The sequence below is a fragment of the Rhinolophus hipposideros genome, assembly GCF_964194185.1.
Source record: "Rhinolophus hipposideros genome assembly, chromosome: 5".
NCBI classification, from domain to species: Eukaryota; Metazoa; Chordata; class Mammalia; order Chiroptera; family Rhinolophidae; genus Rhinolophus; species Rhinolophus hipposideros.
Genome location: NC_138051.1, coordinates 2,633,971 through 2,649,711, shown reverse-complemented (window position 1 = coordinate 2,649,711; position 15,741 = coordinate 2,633,971). Strand labels below are relative to the sequence as shown.

Below are 15,741 nucleotides of genomic sequence, written 5' to 3'. Positions count from 1 at the left end.
CAGGACTCCATCATTCAACTTTATTTCAGTGCTGGTTTGGGTTCCCCAAGAGCCGCATAAGTGAGTCTTGAGGATCCCCTTGGGGACTGGGGACTGTGGGCAGGACGCCCCTGAAAAGACCAAAGGTAGAGGAATCCTACTTGAATACCACTGGGGAAGGCCCAGGCTGAGGGCAGCAAGAGGCTCCAGTGCCACCAGGGGAGAAAAAGAGGGGCTTGGGCACAAACTCCCAGTGGCCCCTCAACAAGGCCATCACCCCCAGGGCCACTGCGACTTCAGGAGTGAGCAGTCGGGCCAGGATGTCCTGAAGGGCTGCGTACGGAAATGCCTGGCATCCAGCACTGCTCGTCACGGCCCATCGTGGCCGCTGTGTGGCCGAGTAAGCGGGGGCTCGGAGCGCAGCGCGGCTCAGTCTCGGGCCTCCCACTGCTGGACACAACGGAACGTCTGAGGGCGGCTGGGCAGGAAGGAGGGGCCAGCCCTCCCCCCGCTGCATGTGTCCTGGCTGCTCCACAAGGAAAGGGACACGAGGCCTCCCCACCCCGTGCCCACGATCCTTGGTGAGCCTCCCTACTCACCCCTTTAACCAGAACTGGGGAGCCCGAAGCCCTGGGAAAGGCTTGAACGCACTAGCCTTCTGCAAGAGCCACTCCAGGGACCCCAGGGCATGGCTCCCACCGCCAGGCTCCAGGCCCCCGGCCAGCGACGGTCCAGGGCGTGGTGCCGGGACAGGAGCAGCAGTGTTCTGTGGCTGAGCGGCGCCTGCCAGCTCATCCAGAACCAGCCCGATTCTGGCGTCTGAGATCGGGTGCTGGCCCCCAGCCTACTCATCTAGAGTGGACGGTCAACAAGGTTCAGTCCGGACACCGAGCCGGGGTGGAGCCCAGGCAGGGGAGGGACATGCGCCTGCTCTGGGAGGACAGCTACAGCGGACACTGCAGGGCAAGGGCAGAGCTGACCGAACAGTGGGGGCGTGTGCCGGGGGGGGGCGGGGCGGGGGCGTCTAGGACAAGCACCAGGAGCCTCCTCTGGCTCAGCACCAGGCTCCCCCAGGGGCCTCCCCAGTACTGAACGTGAAAGCTGCACCCTGAGGGCTCTGGCCCCAGCTGCTGAGGGGATGGGCTTGGGGGCACTGCTGGCAAGATGGGCACCGTGTGGTTCTACAGTAACACCTTACACCACCTGTGCTGAAGACACCAGGAAAACAGTATAAAATCCCAGGACAGCAAAACTGTCCTGATGCCACCCCCTTCCCTGCCTCTCAGACTGACGGAGTGGAAAGGAGGAAGGTCTTTTGGAAACAAATCGCAGCAGAAAACTTGGATCAGCTCAGGAGAAAGGGTCAAAACCCCCAAATGACCTCGTAGGGCTCAGGGGAGGCCTCGGCTCTCAGGAACGGGGAGTGCGAGTCTGCCCTCTAGTGGGCAGCTGCGGCGCGGCCGGCTGTGCACGACAGAGGAAGGGCTGCCAGCTGGGCACAGGCAGGCAGGAGCGAGGGAGACAGAGCCACAGGCTCTGAAACAGCAAGCACAGGCCCCAGCCAGGACCGGCCCCTGCCCGCAAGGTGCTGTAAACCTGAAACAGTCTGTGAGCTGCCTATGTCTGTAAACAAAGCCCCAGCTAGCCACGCAGGAGCCGCTGCGCACGCAGCCTGCCACTCGCCCTGCACACCCAGGGAAAGCCTTTCCTGGTTAAGGACGGGTGACAGGTCGGCTTTAAATATGATCCGTTCTCTCACGGAAGAAACAAACCCAAAATAAAAAATTTAACAAGGTCCATGAAGCTTCACATCCTTAAGGCGTTTGCTGTCAAGTTCAGTGTCAAGAGCAGCAGGGGACTGTGCCCAGCCTGCCCAGAGCCCCTCTAGGCAGAGTGCAGTGGGATGACAAACTTGCAGCCAAAGGGTGAGTGGTAGCTGATGCCCACCTCCTGAAACACCTGCTGGGGAATGCCGATGTCACACAGGTAGACGCGGCCTGCGCGCTCCCCCAGCGGCAGAGGCAGGCCCAGAGCCAGGGACCACTTGGCATCAATGCCCTGTCCGACTTCGTGCACAGGAGGGTCTATGCTGAGCACTGGTGCGCGGTTCTGGTTGGCCCAGGCCACGGCCGCCTTGTACCAGGGCTGATCCCGCAGGAAGGCATTCTCGGGGCAATCCAGGCAGTTGATCACCAGGTCCACAGGGCTAGTGGGCAGATCTGCAGGTGGAGAGAGTGCCACGTGAAAATCCTGGGAAGCACAGAGCAGCCCAGGCTGGGCCTAGTACCCAGGCACCACCCGGCGGCCTCTCCGGGGGCCAGGACTCAGGCCCCGCGAGTTCCAAGGCGTGGTTGGGTTGGGTGCTGGCGAGACCAAGGGCACGTCAGCCCGCTGGACCGTCCTCCTGGAGCACCCCGGCTGAAGCATGCCCCTGCTGGGTGTGCAGGGCTGCTCAGGCCACAAGGCCCTCACCACCTCTGCAATCTGACCAACTCCTTGGGTCCACGGGGAAGCGGGGTCAGCCCTCACTGGCCTCTCCCACTGTTCTCAGGGAAATGGGTCCTCCTTGCAGCCCAACCTTAAGAATGGGAGGGAACCCATCACTTCTCCCAGATATTTAAAAAGGCTTCTCTGCTCTAACCAGGCCTCTGGGTCAGTACAAGAACAGGTATCCCAACAAGTATGTAAGTCGTGACCAGCCTAAGAGGTTAAAATGCAAATCACAGAAACCAGAGAAAATCAAGGGCCGGCATCCTCAGGCTTGCCTCGGGCAGCTGGCATGGGAAGGAAGCCTCTGGGGCAGCCAGAGAGCTGCCTGGAGCAGGCATCAGGTAGATGTCAAGAGGGGAACCCACACCAGGCACCCTCCCCAGCTCAGCCTCAAGTAAGGCGATTTCTCAGTGAGACTCACAACTGAGAGTTAGGAGACAGGTGCTGGCCCAGGCTCGGGCCCCAGCTCACCCTCTGACCCCCGGCAAGGCCCTTTGTTTGGGCCGTATTTGTTCTTTCCACGTCTCCCGTTCTCACTTCAACCCGCCCCGATCAGACTTGGCCCCCAGCACTCCACCTGCAACTGCTCTTGTCAAGAGCTTTGGGGGCGTCCACACCGCTACCTCCAGCGGTCGCTTCTCAGTCTCCACTGGAACTAGAATGGCTGCCGACACGAGGTACCAGACTCTCCTGCTTTCCTTCTCCTTCCCTGTCTCCTCTGCGGATCTCTCAACTCTGACTTCTTAACAAAGAACTCAGCCTGACAACTTCTCCACCTCCTAGTCTCTCTCCCTACGACACGTCTCCTCCAGGCTCATTATGGCTGCAAACACCACCTACACACGTGTGACTCCACAGTGGTCCCTTCACTTAACTCCAGACTCACCTGCATCCCAGCCAGCATTTCTGCCTGCACGTCCAGTGGCACGTCTAGCTGAGCTGTTCTTCCTCCCCAAACCTCGTCCCCAAGTCTTCCCATCTCCGTGACGGCACCGCCATCCTTCCAGTCACTCAGGCCAGAGCGCCTGGAGCCACTCAACCTTCTCGTTCTCTCATTCCTTACATCCAATCTGTAGGCTCCATCTTCAAAATCGATTCAGAAACTAACCACCTTCCGCCACTTCCACCATCTCAAGCACCATCCCCTCTAATTTATCACAGCCTCTTAACACCTCTGTCAGCTCTAAGCTGCTTGCAAGCAGCAGGCAGAACGATCACGTGGAACCTGAGTTGATGATATCTTCCTTCTACTTACTCTGGCAGGGACTCTCCATCTCACCCCCGCGAAAGGTCAAACCGACGCAGTGACCTGCAGGCCCTTACAGCCTGAGCCTGAATGTCTGTCTGCTACTCCTCACCCAACCGTCCAACATTCTCTACCTCCCTTCCCTGCTTTATTTGTCTCCATCACACTTACTGCCTTCTCACCTAATAGAAACGTTACTTGTCTCTTCGCCTGTCATAACCACAGTGTTAAGCTCCAGGGAAGCATGTACTGAAGAAAAAAAAAGAAACCTACTGCCCTGTCCCGTGTCAGGAACAGTGCCTGCTCCGTAAATATCTGTGAAAGGAATAAATGGGTGCCCAGCTCTCCATCTGAGTAGTGGGAGAGGGAGGGTGAAGGGATGGGAGGCAGGCGCGCGGACACCAGAGGCATTTCCTGTGCGTATTAATAAGACCCCTTCCGGCAGAGCACTCTTTACGCTCATGGTGCTTTTCCACCTGTCGCCGCTGGGCGGCACCATCACACCACCAAACTACGGGGGCGGGAGGAGGCCTCAGCCAGGCCGAAGAGCTCACCTTTGAGGCTAGACACTTGTTGGCCTTGGGTCTTGCTGAACAGAGACAGCTCGTTGGTGATGGACTCCAGCATCTTGACAAAGTTGGGCAGGAAGAGGATGACCTGGACGTCATGGTTGGCGAGGTGCCTTCCACAGCTGATGCCCTGAGCCCCCTTCACATGGGGCCCACATAACAAGGCCACTGTAGGCCTCTGGTGGACATTTTTGGGATTCAACCTGGAAGAGAGGTCAAGAAGCCTTATCAACCACAGACATGGCAACCCCTTGCACCCAAAACCAAACGAGTGCCTCGGCGCCTGTTGCTCAGAGGTCTTGATAGTCCCAGGTCCCAGAGGGGGGCAGGTCGCTCTACAGGACGGCATTCCTACTGTCACCACGCCACTTCATCTGCTGGGTCCTCTGCCTCGGTTCACTCAGATCTTGTTCCAGGAGATGCCGCTGCCAGAACACTGCTTTCTGACCAAGAGCACGCACTGTGCTCGCGGTGGGAACTCCCTACGTCCAAACTGCACCTAACAAAGAGGCTTTTCCACCTGCGCAGCCTTCTTGGCTCTCCTTCCCCAACATAGCTGCTCCAGAAGCAAGGCTGGGCTCATCATCCTCTCCTGCACTTATAAAGCTCTTTCTTCCTCCTGCCCCAACTGTGTCCCCTGGCCAGAAAGCCCTTCACCTGTCACACTCTGACCCATCTTTTCTTTGAGATGCAGCTGAAGGCTCACCTCTCCTAGCGTTACTCTAGCTCACTAAGAAACCCACAGCAAGTACCACACAGGATTGTTCTAGATCGCCCTCAGTTTCCAGCCAAGTTGTATACTGAGCTGCCACAAGGGCACTGCTGTAGATACTAACAGGACCCATTTCATCGGCTGCCTGTGGATTACTGGATGCACAGCACCGAGAGCAGGTCCGACACAAGTGCTCGGTCGGTGTTGGTACCAATATGTCACTGGTCACAGAAAAGGCAGCTGGAAGCTGCTTTGGACACCCACCTCTTGATGAAGTCACTTTCAGTTTCCTGCCATTCAAAGCTGAGACCCCTCTGGGGGTCTGAGAAACCACAGGGAAGGAGGTTTGGACAATCAGCCTGGAGCTGTGCCTAACTCACAGGCCACGTGGTCTGCCCTCAGGGCTTGAGGTCTGGAAGACAGCCCGCCAGAAAGCGGCGGAGGTCCTTGCTGGGGGTGGCGCAGTGACAATCACTTACTGGTCTCCCAAAGGGAGAAAGATGACAGCGGCTGTCAAGCCAAACAGCCAAATAAATTTGGGGAATTCAGCAATGTACTCTACATATACACCAAACCATCCATTTCCCCATTATGTTTGCACATTAAGGAAATATGATGAGTACTTCTCCCTTAAGACAGACACTGAAGAGTTCTGGCATCTGACTCAGCCGTGTCTGTTTTCTAAACAGACTCCCTCTCACAGAGGCACCCCCAGCAGGACTCAGCAGACACCTACGTACCCACGGGGGAGGGGGGGCGCAGAGTATAGGCCCTGGAAACAGTCCTACCAGGATCGGAGACCTGGCTCGTACAGGCCAGGCCACATGGGCAAGTCTTTCAGCACCCTGAGGCTTAGCTTGCTCATCTTAAAACACCAGGTGGGGGGGAGGGTGGCCCGGTGGCTCAGGTGGTGGGAGCGCCATGCTCCTAACACCCAGGTCGCCAAAGACTGCCTCAGCCAGGGGGAGCTCATAATACCACATGGGTCAGGGAGCTGTGTCCTACAACTAGACCAAGAAACAACGGCTTGAACCAGAGTGTGTGGGGTGGGGGGAAGTGGGTGCGGAAGAAGGGGGAAGAAAAAACAAAACACCAGGTGACTATTCACCTTCGAACTGGTTATGGGATGAAATTCAAGGCTGTTGAGAAAGGCCACATGGTACTTGCCCTACGTGAAAATGATTACTAACTGGTGATCCTTCTCAAAGGAAAACCAGCAACTGCTGCAAGGAAAGGGGACGATCTTTCTGTGAGTTCAGACCGGCACAGGATAGCCTACTAGATAGGAATGTGACTTTGAGGGGACATTCAGATCCTGCCTCCAAACTACTGCTTCTCGGAAGCCACTTAATGGCCTCCAGCACTCCTGGGAAGAGCCAATTCCAGGAGCTGTCCCAATAGCCACCCTGACAGGTGTGGCAGCCACCAGAACCAAGGGCCTGATGCCCCCCCAGAGGGCAGCCTGCACTCCTCACTCCTTTGGGGGTCTCCATGGGCTCTTCCCTGGCACAGGGGAGGCCAGGGATCTAGCAGCTGAGAAGCAGGCCTAAATCAAGGGGCAGGGAAGAACAGACACCCCCACAACTCTACAGGATGAGAGGAGCAGGGGAGCGAGAAGGGGAAACGTCATACCCAGCTGGAGCACTCAGACTCCGCCCTCCCACAGGCTGGCCTGACCAATCAGCAGACAGCCGTCAAGTTGAACTTGCTTCATCTCCCGGCAGTCCACTGCTGACCATTCCTTTCTTCTTCAAATACTATCTCTTCGGTTCTAAAGCGCTGTCCTCTGGCTTTCTTCCCTGTCGGGCTTCCTTTCTCAGCCACTCTAGAAGGTTCCTCATCTCCTAACTATGCCTTCATGCTGATGTTCCCCAGAAGTCTACCCTCTCCTCAGACGATCTCATCTAGTCTTCTATCACCTGCGAGCTGTTGACTTGCAGCTCTCTACCTTCTGATCAGACCTTTTTAGGAACCTCAGGTCCAGACTGCTAGTGGTCACACAGGCCTCCCACACTCAACACGATCCGTCTTCCCCAAACCTGCCCCCTCCCCACTTCCCTACCACAGTGAATGTTATCACTATCCAACCACGGGTCCACGCTGGAAAGCTTGAAGCTCGATGATCTCGGACACTCCAACTTTCCACCAGCTCACATCCATGCAATGACCCTGCCCTGCTGAGTTTATCTTTAGACACATACCCGCCGTCTGCACTTGTCTGATCCCTACTTCCGTTTGGGGCCGCCAACATTGGGCCCCTGGCTCAGTTTTCTGACTGGTCTCATTGCCTGCTGTCCCGCCTCCGCTGTCTACTGAGCCCAAATCATGTCTGCGTGACAAGCCTAATCATGTCACAGCCCGATGACGCCCCTCAGTGGCTCCCTACGGCTCAGCTGCACTGGCGCCCTGCTTTCTGGCCAGACAGTGACTTCCAGCTCCCTTGCACTTCACGGTTCCTCAGCACTTTCTGCTCATGGCACATGCTACTCCCAGAGCTCCACTACTTCCCGCTTCATGCCTGCCCATTAACCGCCCTTGCACTGCAGGACTCAGCTTCGATGCCGGCTAAGAAGGGTGATGGGTTTCTCCAGCCGGGAGCTTGAAGAAACGGGGCTTGCTGGGGGAATCTTCCTGTCCTCTAGCATGGTACTCCCTGGAGACCTCACTCCGCTCCCACAGGGCAGGGGCTGTGTTTCATTCTTCTCTGTCCCCTTAGTTCTAGCACACAGCCTGGTACATGGTGTCAGTAAATGTCCACAACGAAAAGGAAGCATTGCTTCCTGAACCCAAAGGGCAGGTGGGAAGGTACCAAACCCCAGCTCTCCCACTCAGCTGTCAGGGTGGTTCAAGAAGTTCCCAGGTGTAGAGCTCAGGGCCGATTTGTGTCCAGCCCCTCTGAGTGAATGAAAGTGCCAAAGGCCGGGTCTCTGAAGGTCCTCAGAAGGCAGGCTCTGAGAGTCAGTCAGCAGCAGCTGTCAAGCCAGCTGCCAGCAGACAAGAAAGGGGCAGAGGGTGAGTTGCTGGGAGAAGAACGAGGAGCTCCAGGAGACGGTGAGAGGGGCACACAAATACCTGCAGCCTCCAGGAAAGCGACTTCACAGAGGAGCTCCCATTAGCCGGGCATCAGCTGTGATGGGCTCCTGTGTGAGGCAGTGTGGGGGGCCCATGTACGCGCACCACCCCACACAGCCCCCACCAGGCCAGGGGCATTTACCTGTTGGGTCCTCCGAGGAGGGTCAGTGCCATCTGACTGGCACACACGCCCGTCATCTCCAGTCTCCGCTCCAGAGTCAACCCGTGCCTTTCAGCCACCGACAATAGCTTCTTATGTAGCTCATAGGAAACACTTGGGACCACCAGGCCAGAGTCTGCAGTTCACAAGGAGGTGAGGCGAGAAAGAGCAGTGATCACAGGGAAGCAGGCCACAAACGCTGTCCCAGTCCAGGATTCTGGGACAGCCGACACTTTAAGCCCCCCCCCCCACCTTCCTCATTGGGACAGGCATGCTGTGCAGCCCCCCAAGGCTCAAGCAGTGGACGCAGGGCTGAGTGAACTGCAGCTGTCTGAGCAGCTTCGCTTTGACCACAAAGGCCAAAGCCACCGGGATACGTTTGGTCCTACCGAGAAAAGGCTGGCACAGAGCATGTAACAGAACCTATCAACACTTTAGGAGGGAGCATGCCTGCCCCGCGGGGGAGAAGTGCCGTCCTGGCACTTCCTGGCGGGGTTTCCTCACAAACAAACCCCTTGCCCTTCCCCAGAAGCAGAGCAGACACCACCTAAGCCTCCTGACGCCCCAGGCCACTATTCAGTGTCAAGGCAGGATGATGTGCTCTCCCCATCTGCTCCCCACCCCCCCACATCCTCTCTTCTACTTAGCCCTGCCACTTTGCTCAAGAAATTTCACCAGCAACTAGTTTGCTCAAATAATTTGTCATTTCCTCCACATTTGGGATGAATGTGACCCAATAGTCATTCACAGGGGAACAGTACATGGAAAGTAACCTATGGCTTACTTTAAGCAACTCAGAACAATCAAGTATTTTATTCTCCATAAATAAAGACAACTCTAAAAGGCTTAGGCACAGTCATTCAAAGTATATCATGGGAAGAACTTGGCTTTACAAGGCCAAGTCTGCACCAGCTGGCACACTTGAAGGGGTCTACAGTGCTATGCAAGATCTGACAATTAGGTCCGTGAACTCATCCTGGAAAAAGTGCTACACACCTCACTGCTGAATATCACTACGGTCACCTTTGAAGTCCTCCCCTTGGGAGGCTATGCACCGACTCCAGTGTCTAGTCCACCCTTCAAAGCAGTTTTGGAACTCTTTTTCTGGAATGGCCATCAGAGCTGTCATCGTATTACCCTTGATGTCCTGAATGTCATCAAAATGTCTTCCTTTCAATATTTCCTTTATCTTCAGGTAAAGAAAGAAGTCACTGGGGACCAGATCAGGTGAGTAGGGAGGGTGTTCCCATACAGTTATCTGTTTACTGGCTAAAACCTCCCTCACAGACAGTGCTGTGTGAGCTGGTGCATTGTCGTGATGCAAGAGCCATGAATTGTTGGTGAAAAGTTCAGGTCGTTTTTATCTAACTTTTTCAGGCAGCCTTTTCAGCACTTCCAAATAGTCAACTTGGTTACCTGTGTGTCCAGTTGGTACACATTCGTAATGAACAATCCCTCTGATATCAGAAAAGGTGAGCGACAGCGTTGCCATGAACGCTGTCATGAACGTAATTGTCAGACCTGTACGCATCAGTATCAATACAGCAGGTGCTGCTTCTCCTGGAAACCCCAGCGGGACAGAAACAGGAGGAAACCCCACAGCAAGGTGAAAACCTGTGATCTGCCCTGTGCAGCTTGGCTGTGACTACCAGTGCCACCTTACAAATGCCAGAAGCCACTGGGAGCACATGCTCTGCAGAAGCGCCCCGTGTGGCCTTAACCGCGATCCCTGTCAGCGAACCCTGTCAGCCGTGTGTGAGGAGCTGTGTCTGGCTCCATGAGACGCCTTCTGAGGTGCTGTGCCCTCATCCGTGCTGGGCCGTGAACCACTCAGGGTAGGAGAACAGCCTTCTCCTCCTGGGCCCTCGCCTCACTTGTCTCACCAGACTCCAACATGCACGCGACGCAGACTAGCGCTACTTCCGGTCCGCCGGCCTCAAAGGCGGGCGTCCATCATCACCCCCTGGATCCGGAGCCTTGGGGAGAAAAACTGGTTTTTCTCATGTGTCATTTCTTCGGGCTCTATCAGGCGTCTGGTCCTGCCGACATGGTTTCTTAAAACCACACAGAATGAGGCAATACACTTTGACAGGACTCGAAGCACGAAGGCTGAAGGTCGATACCCTCTCGTGGGAAGGGGACAGAAGAGTAACTTGATGGGATGATGATGAAACATCACAGAGCACACTACGCTGTGGGCAGTGGACGTCTCTGCCTGCTGGTCCCACTCCTGCAGAGACAACAGAGAGCCATGGAAGCCTGGCTCTCCTCTCCCCACTTCACAACGCTCTGTCAGCCACTGAGGTACCGCGTGCCTATGCTGGAGGCCGCAGCCCGACCTTGCATGTCAACAGCTCATGAAAACCGCCAATTTTACGGCCTGCTCCAGACACGCACAGATTATCAGAACTCATTAGGAACTACTGATAGCAGTGTAAAAAAGCTGAACGAATTCTCAGGAGGCCTAAGCCATTTATAGCCCTGAACCTGTCAGACAAGTCACGCACCTGCCGACTTCAAACACCCGCCTTACCTGCACAGTCACGCAAGGGAGAGCTTTCCCTCAAGTCTGCATTTCTTCCCCTACTTGTTCTCTTGCCGTTGAATGGGAAGCGGGTCAGGGCAGTGAGCCTTGGGCCTGCCACTGTACAGTCGAGCTTCTTTCTGGGTCTCGGTCTTGTGCTATGTGTGCAGGCACCCCTCCCCCACGCTGAGGGCACCCTGGGGGAAGATCCAACCCTTTCTGCTGCCTCTCTCCTCGGTTCTTAGAGGGACAAAGCTCAGAGTCAGGGAGAAGAGAGCTCACCATCCTGGCGGGCTGCTGCTGCACGAGACACTGCACAGTCATTACCTCTCCTCTGAGCTGCGCGGGGGTGGGGGGGACGGGGGGGCGCTGCTGAGGAGCTGGCATCCTTGGGAGCTTAGGAAAGACAAGGCCAGGACCCTTTAGCTCAGTCTGCTGCTGCACGGTCTGGGACTCGCTGTACTCTGCTGACTGACAGCAGCATGCTAGCGCCGCAAAATGTTTCTTCTCAACATTCACACACGAAGTCTGACCGGTCGGGCTGGCTTATCAGAAACAGGCAGGGGGAATAAAACAAACTCCAAAGGAAGGGGACCGAGAATGTAGCGTGTAAATTGCAAACTGTAACACTGCCAAAGCCTGAACACGGGCCAAGCCTAATTCTGCTTGTGTTGGAAGGTGGATCTTTATTGTTCAGGGACCAAGGCAGTAAAATCAGTTGGTAGGGTTTCTCTCAATATTAATATGTGTTTTACAGCTGTTGGTGAAACAAGAAAGGGAAATATAATTATAGCCAGTTCTTGACAAGCAGAGAACTTCTTAGGATATGATTAACCTCAGAGTATCCAGGAAAATGGCCTAAGCCCACTCGGTAGAGGCCAGGAGAGGTCTCCTCGGACACCACTGACTCCACAGCATAAGGCCAGGGCCATGGGACTGAGCGGCCCGGCCCCTTCTTCACATCCTTGTCACTTATGCACTGCTTGTCCCTACACATATTGCTTCAGGCCTCTCCTGCCCTATGGACACACATGCACGTGCCCCCCACCCCCAGCACCATGTCCAAGACCCCCCGTGGCCTCTGAATGAAGACCCTTCTCCGTGCGTCAACCTCCCAGCCTGCTGTGCTGTCACAAGGCTCCCGCAAGAGTCATCTCAGACCTGCACTCACACTCCCACTGGCACGGCCCTTAGCGGGCCAGGCTCCGTCTGTTCCACGGCTCACTACTGGGCCTGCGGGTTACGCTGCGGGGCTCACAGCTGGGCAGTGCTAGCACACTGGCTCTTTTTTGGAGACGCAAACCACTGGCAAGTTCATCCCCTCACACCCTTGCTGTGCGGACAGTCCCTGCAGATTCACATCAAGTCACCGCTAAGTGCAGTGGGTGCCAAGTAATCTCTGAAAGGAGGATTCATCCCAAGAAGACTAAATACTCCCAATATTCTTTTGTTTTTTTCACTTCTCCAACAGATTTTTTTTTTTAGAATCGATTTTAAGAAAAAACATGGGGCAGAGAGGTATGGAACAGAAAATAAATACAAATGTCAGCTGTTTTGCTAGTTGTTTTCTAAGCACAACAAATGAGGACCAAGAAAGCCCTGCACAAAACACAGAGGTCCCCGATCAAGGTGTTCCTGCAGGCCAGGCTGAGACGGCAGTCTCTGGTACCTGAGTTCTAGCTGCAGTCCTTGTTTGTGGACAGGTCACTGCGTGTGGAGCACAGCCCACACTTCTGACCAGGTCTGAACAGAAAAATGGCCTCTGGGCCCAGGTAGAAGGTGGAGCGTTTGGTTTCATGCGTCACGTAACCACTGAAGTCCCTCCCCATGATGCAGGGCCACCTGGGCTTGTACTTGTCAAACCCCTTCCTAATACGTCCGCAATGTCCTTCTCTGCGTTGTATTTGTCCTGCGCCAGAGGAGCGCACTCCACCGAGGCTCGTTGCACCTCCTCGGACATACCGACATTTTGGTCACCGCCTTTCTGCCACACATGGTTACAGCGGAGCAGAACTGGCCGACTGCAGCAGTCTCCTGGGGGAGGGCTGGGAGGCTCGGACGCGGCAGGAGATGCCATTGCTGCCAAGGGCGTAGCGTCTCCCCAATACTCTTCATGGGGTCCACCAGGCCTCCCAGGATCTGGCCCCTGTAGAGGTCACCCCTTTACCTTCGACCCCAACCCCACCATGTCCCAGGCACCTTGGGGGCCTCCTGGTTCCTGAATACTTCAAGTTCCTTCTGGCCCGTGGAAGCACGTCCTTCTCCTGGCACTCTCTTCTCTCTTCCAATGCTACCCCCAAACACATGGCTGGTTCCTATTCTGCAGGTCTCAGCATAAATACCCCTTGGTCTCGGCATGCTACTTCTTTCTTTCATTGTACTTAATACAGTTTGTAGATGGTTTTCTTTTTGGACTATCTACTGTCCTGGACTGTAAGCTCCGTGAGAGCAGTGACTGTGTCTATGTCATTCAGGGCTGCACCCCTTCTTCTCCACTGGGCCTCAATGCAAGTACAGGGCCTGATGGAGGGGCTACATAATAAATGAATGAATGGATGGAAAGGAAACCTAACAGCCTCAGGACATTCCATTCTGCGGCTCGGTAAGAGCCCAGCTATCATCAGAAGCAAGAGAGGGAAAGATGACTCTTTCCCCACCTCTTCCTTTTCCATTTACAACTAGACCAACCCTCCTGTCCACACTGGACTTCGTTCCTTCAGATTAAAGCTCTACTGGAACGAGCTATGGCCTCAGGAAGTAAAGGACTTCCTGACAAGATTACTTACTAATTACAAAGAGGAAAGGCATCTTTACAAAGAAATCTGGTGGTTGCCTCACCAAGTGATAAACTTAGCCCCAGCGATGGGACAAACCGACATCGTGTATTCCACGGTGTGATGCCTGAGAGAGAGCGAGCCCCCCCAAAATCCTGGGAAAACGTCTAACAGGGATCATATCAAAAGGAAACAATCGATAAATCAAAACTAACAGGCATTCTGCAGATCAACTGGCCAAGGCTCTTCACAAATGTCAGGATCACAAAAGACAACAAAAGTCATGGGAACTGTCCTGGTGAAAGGAAACAAAAGAGATGTGGTAAGTAAATGTAACGTGCAACGACTGATTGACAATATAGCTATGAAGGACAAAACTGCAAAAGCTGGACAGTTTTGCATATGGAGTATGTATTAGATAATACCTTCATGTTAATTTTAATTTCCTGATATAATCTGGTAGTGTGGTTGCACAGAGTAATATCCTACTGAATTTGTAATGGAAGTATTTAGGCGTGATATATAATGAGTGCAACTAAATCTCAAATAGTTCAGATATGTGTGTGGCTATGTGTTTATATAAAGTAAATGTGGCAAAATGTTCATTGGTGAATCTAAATGATATATGGTTGTTAATTATACTAGTCTAGCAACTTTTTGAAATTTTTTTCAATATAAGAAGAAAACTATAGAAGGAGAAAAAAAGGGAGAGTTGAGTGCCTCCAAATACGATCAACAAATGTTTACAGAGCAACAGTACATCAAGTCAGTGGCAGAACGTAGAGAAAATGAAAAGATAGGCAAACAGATCCTGTTCCCACAGTCTTACAATCTAGCTGTAAACCGGTATGTGCGAACATCTGAGAATACACAGACTAAACTTATCCTGAGCACAAGTGCAAAGAATGGATTTGAAACCAGGAGCGGCAGGCAGTAGGTGTCAAATTCTCAATCCACAATATGCCCTGAAAGACAGAAAGGACTGTAGTCACAAAGATGAGAGAGAGAGAGAGAGAGAGAGAGAGAGAGAGAGAGAGAGAGAGAGAGAGAGAGAGAGAGAGAGAGAGAGAGAGAGAGAGAGAGAGAGAACTCAGGGTGGGGTGGGACAGAACTCTGAAAAAAGTTCCAGAGGCTGGAATGGGGGTGACATGTGCAGAAGAGAGCTTCCCTGCCTGGAGCCCAGAGGCTGATGGCAATGCCAGCTGAGAGCAGGGGCAGGGCCAGACGTTAGAAGAAGGCTTAAAAGTCAAGTTGTTTTATGTAGGATAAAGTTGACAGAGGTAGAAAATGAGGGCAGAACGGCCTTATAAAACTGATTTCAAGGGACACAGGGAACGTGTGGCGTGGCACAAGAAACTAAAAGGTCGTGACAATTTCAAGGCTGATTGTGAAGGCAGAAGGGAACCTGAAGTTGGAATGAACACTGAGGATGAAGGAAAACCCCTTGCCAGGGCTGCTACAGAAGGCATCGCCAGGCCTGCTATTGCCGACAACCAAGGACCTCCAGGGGCCTTTTTGACATCAACTTTGAATGAGTAGGCAAAGATAGCCGCAAAGCTTCCTGCTGGCCACCTAAAGAATAGTGCTTCCACTGAAAGAGATGGGAACACCCGGGAGTCAGGGATGGATGGGGTGAGTGGCTGACTTAGCTGTGGTATGTTGAATTTAAGGAGGACACACTGAAATCAAACTCCTTCCTCAGCCTGGCTGGACATCTTCGGCTCTGAAATGGCAAGAGGGCACATACTGGCAAAGTGGTCGCATCTGGAGAGACCAACTCAGGTTTTAGAATGACCCGTTGGCAGCCTCATCAAAAACTCAGTCCGGGCTATAAGGTGCTAGGCTCCAGATGACCCAGCTCTAGGTCGGAGCTTAAACTGCTCCGATGAAGCACAAGTGCTCATTACTGGGGGAAGGCTCTAGCCAAGACATCAGCTCAGCACTACTGCTCTAAACCTGAGCCCGGCCGTGGGACTCAACTCTCTGACTGCACAGAAGTCTCCTCGTCGAAGCCTATAATAATCAGGACCCCGTCCCCCCTCCGTCCCTCAGTGTGGCGACCCCAGACCCTGCTGTCTCTGAGCTCAGCCACCAAGCACTGCCAGTGGGCGTCGCAGAACCGCGCGGGCCGGGCCCACTATGAATCCCTGCCGTCCGACTCTCACCGCCACCTGCCTGCCCACAGGTGTAAAGCCTTTGAGCCCTCTTGATCACT

General features: G+C 54.1%; 1 protein-coding gene across 2 annotated transcripts in view; it reads right to left on the bottom strand.

The window, feature by feature from the left end:
- The window catches only part of EDC3 (enhancer of mRNA decapping 3), a 51,178-nt gene continuing 35,437 nt past the window's right edge, over positions 1-15,741 (bottom strand). For both annotated transcript variants that reach the window (XM_081047790.1, XM_081047789.1), the window contains 3 exons: positions 8,211-8,364; positions 4,270-4,487; positions 1-2,198 (listed from right to left, as the gene is read on the bottom strand). In XM_081047790.1, coding sequence (XP_080903916.1) covers positions 1,864-2,198; positions 4,270-4,487; positions 8,211-8,364 — 707 coding nt within the window. In that variant the 3' untranslated portion in view covers positions 1-1,863. The remainder of the gene's footprint in view (positions 2,199-4,269; positions 4,488-8,210; positions 8,365-15,741) is intronic.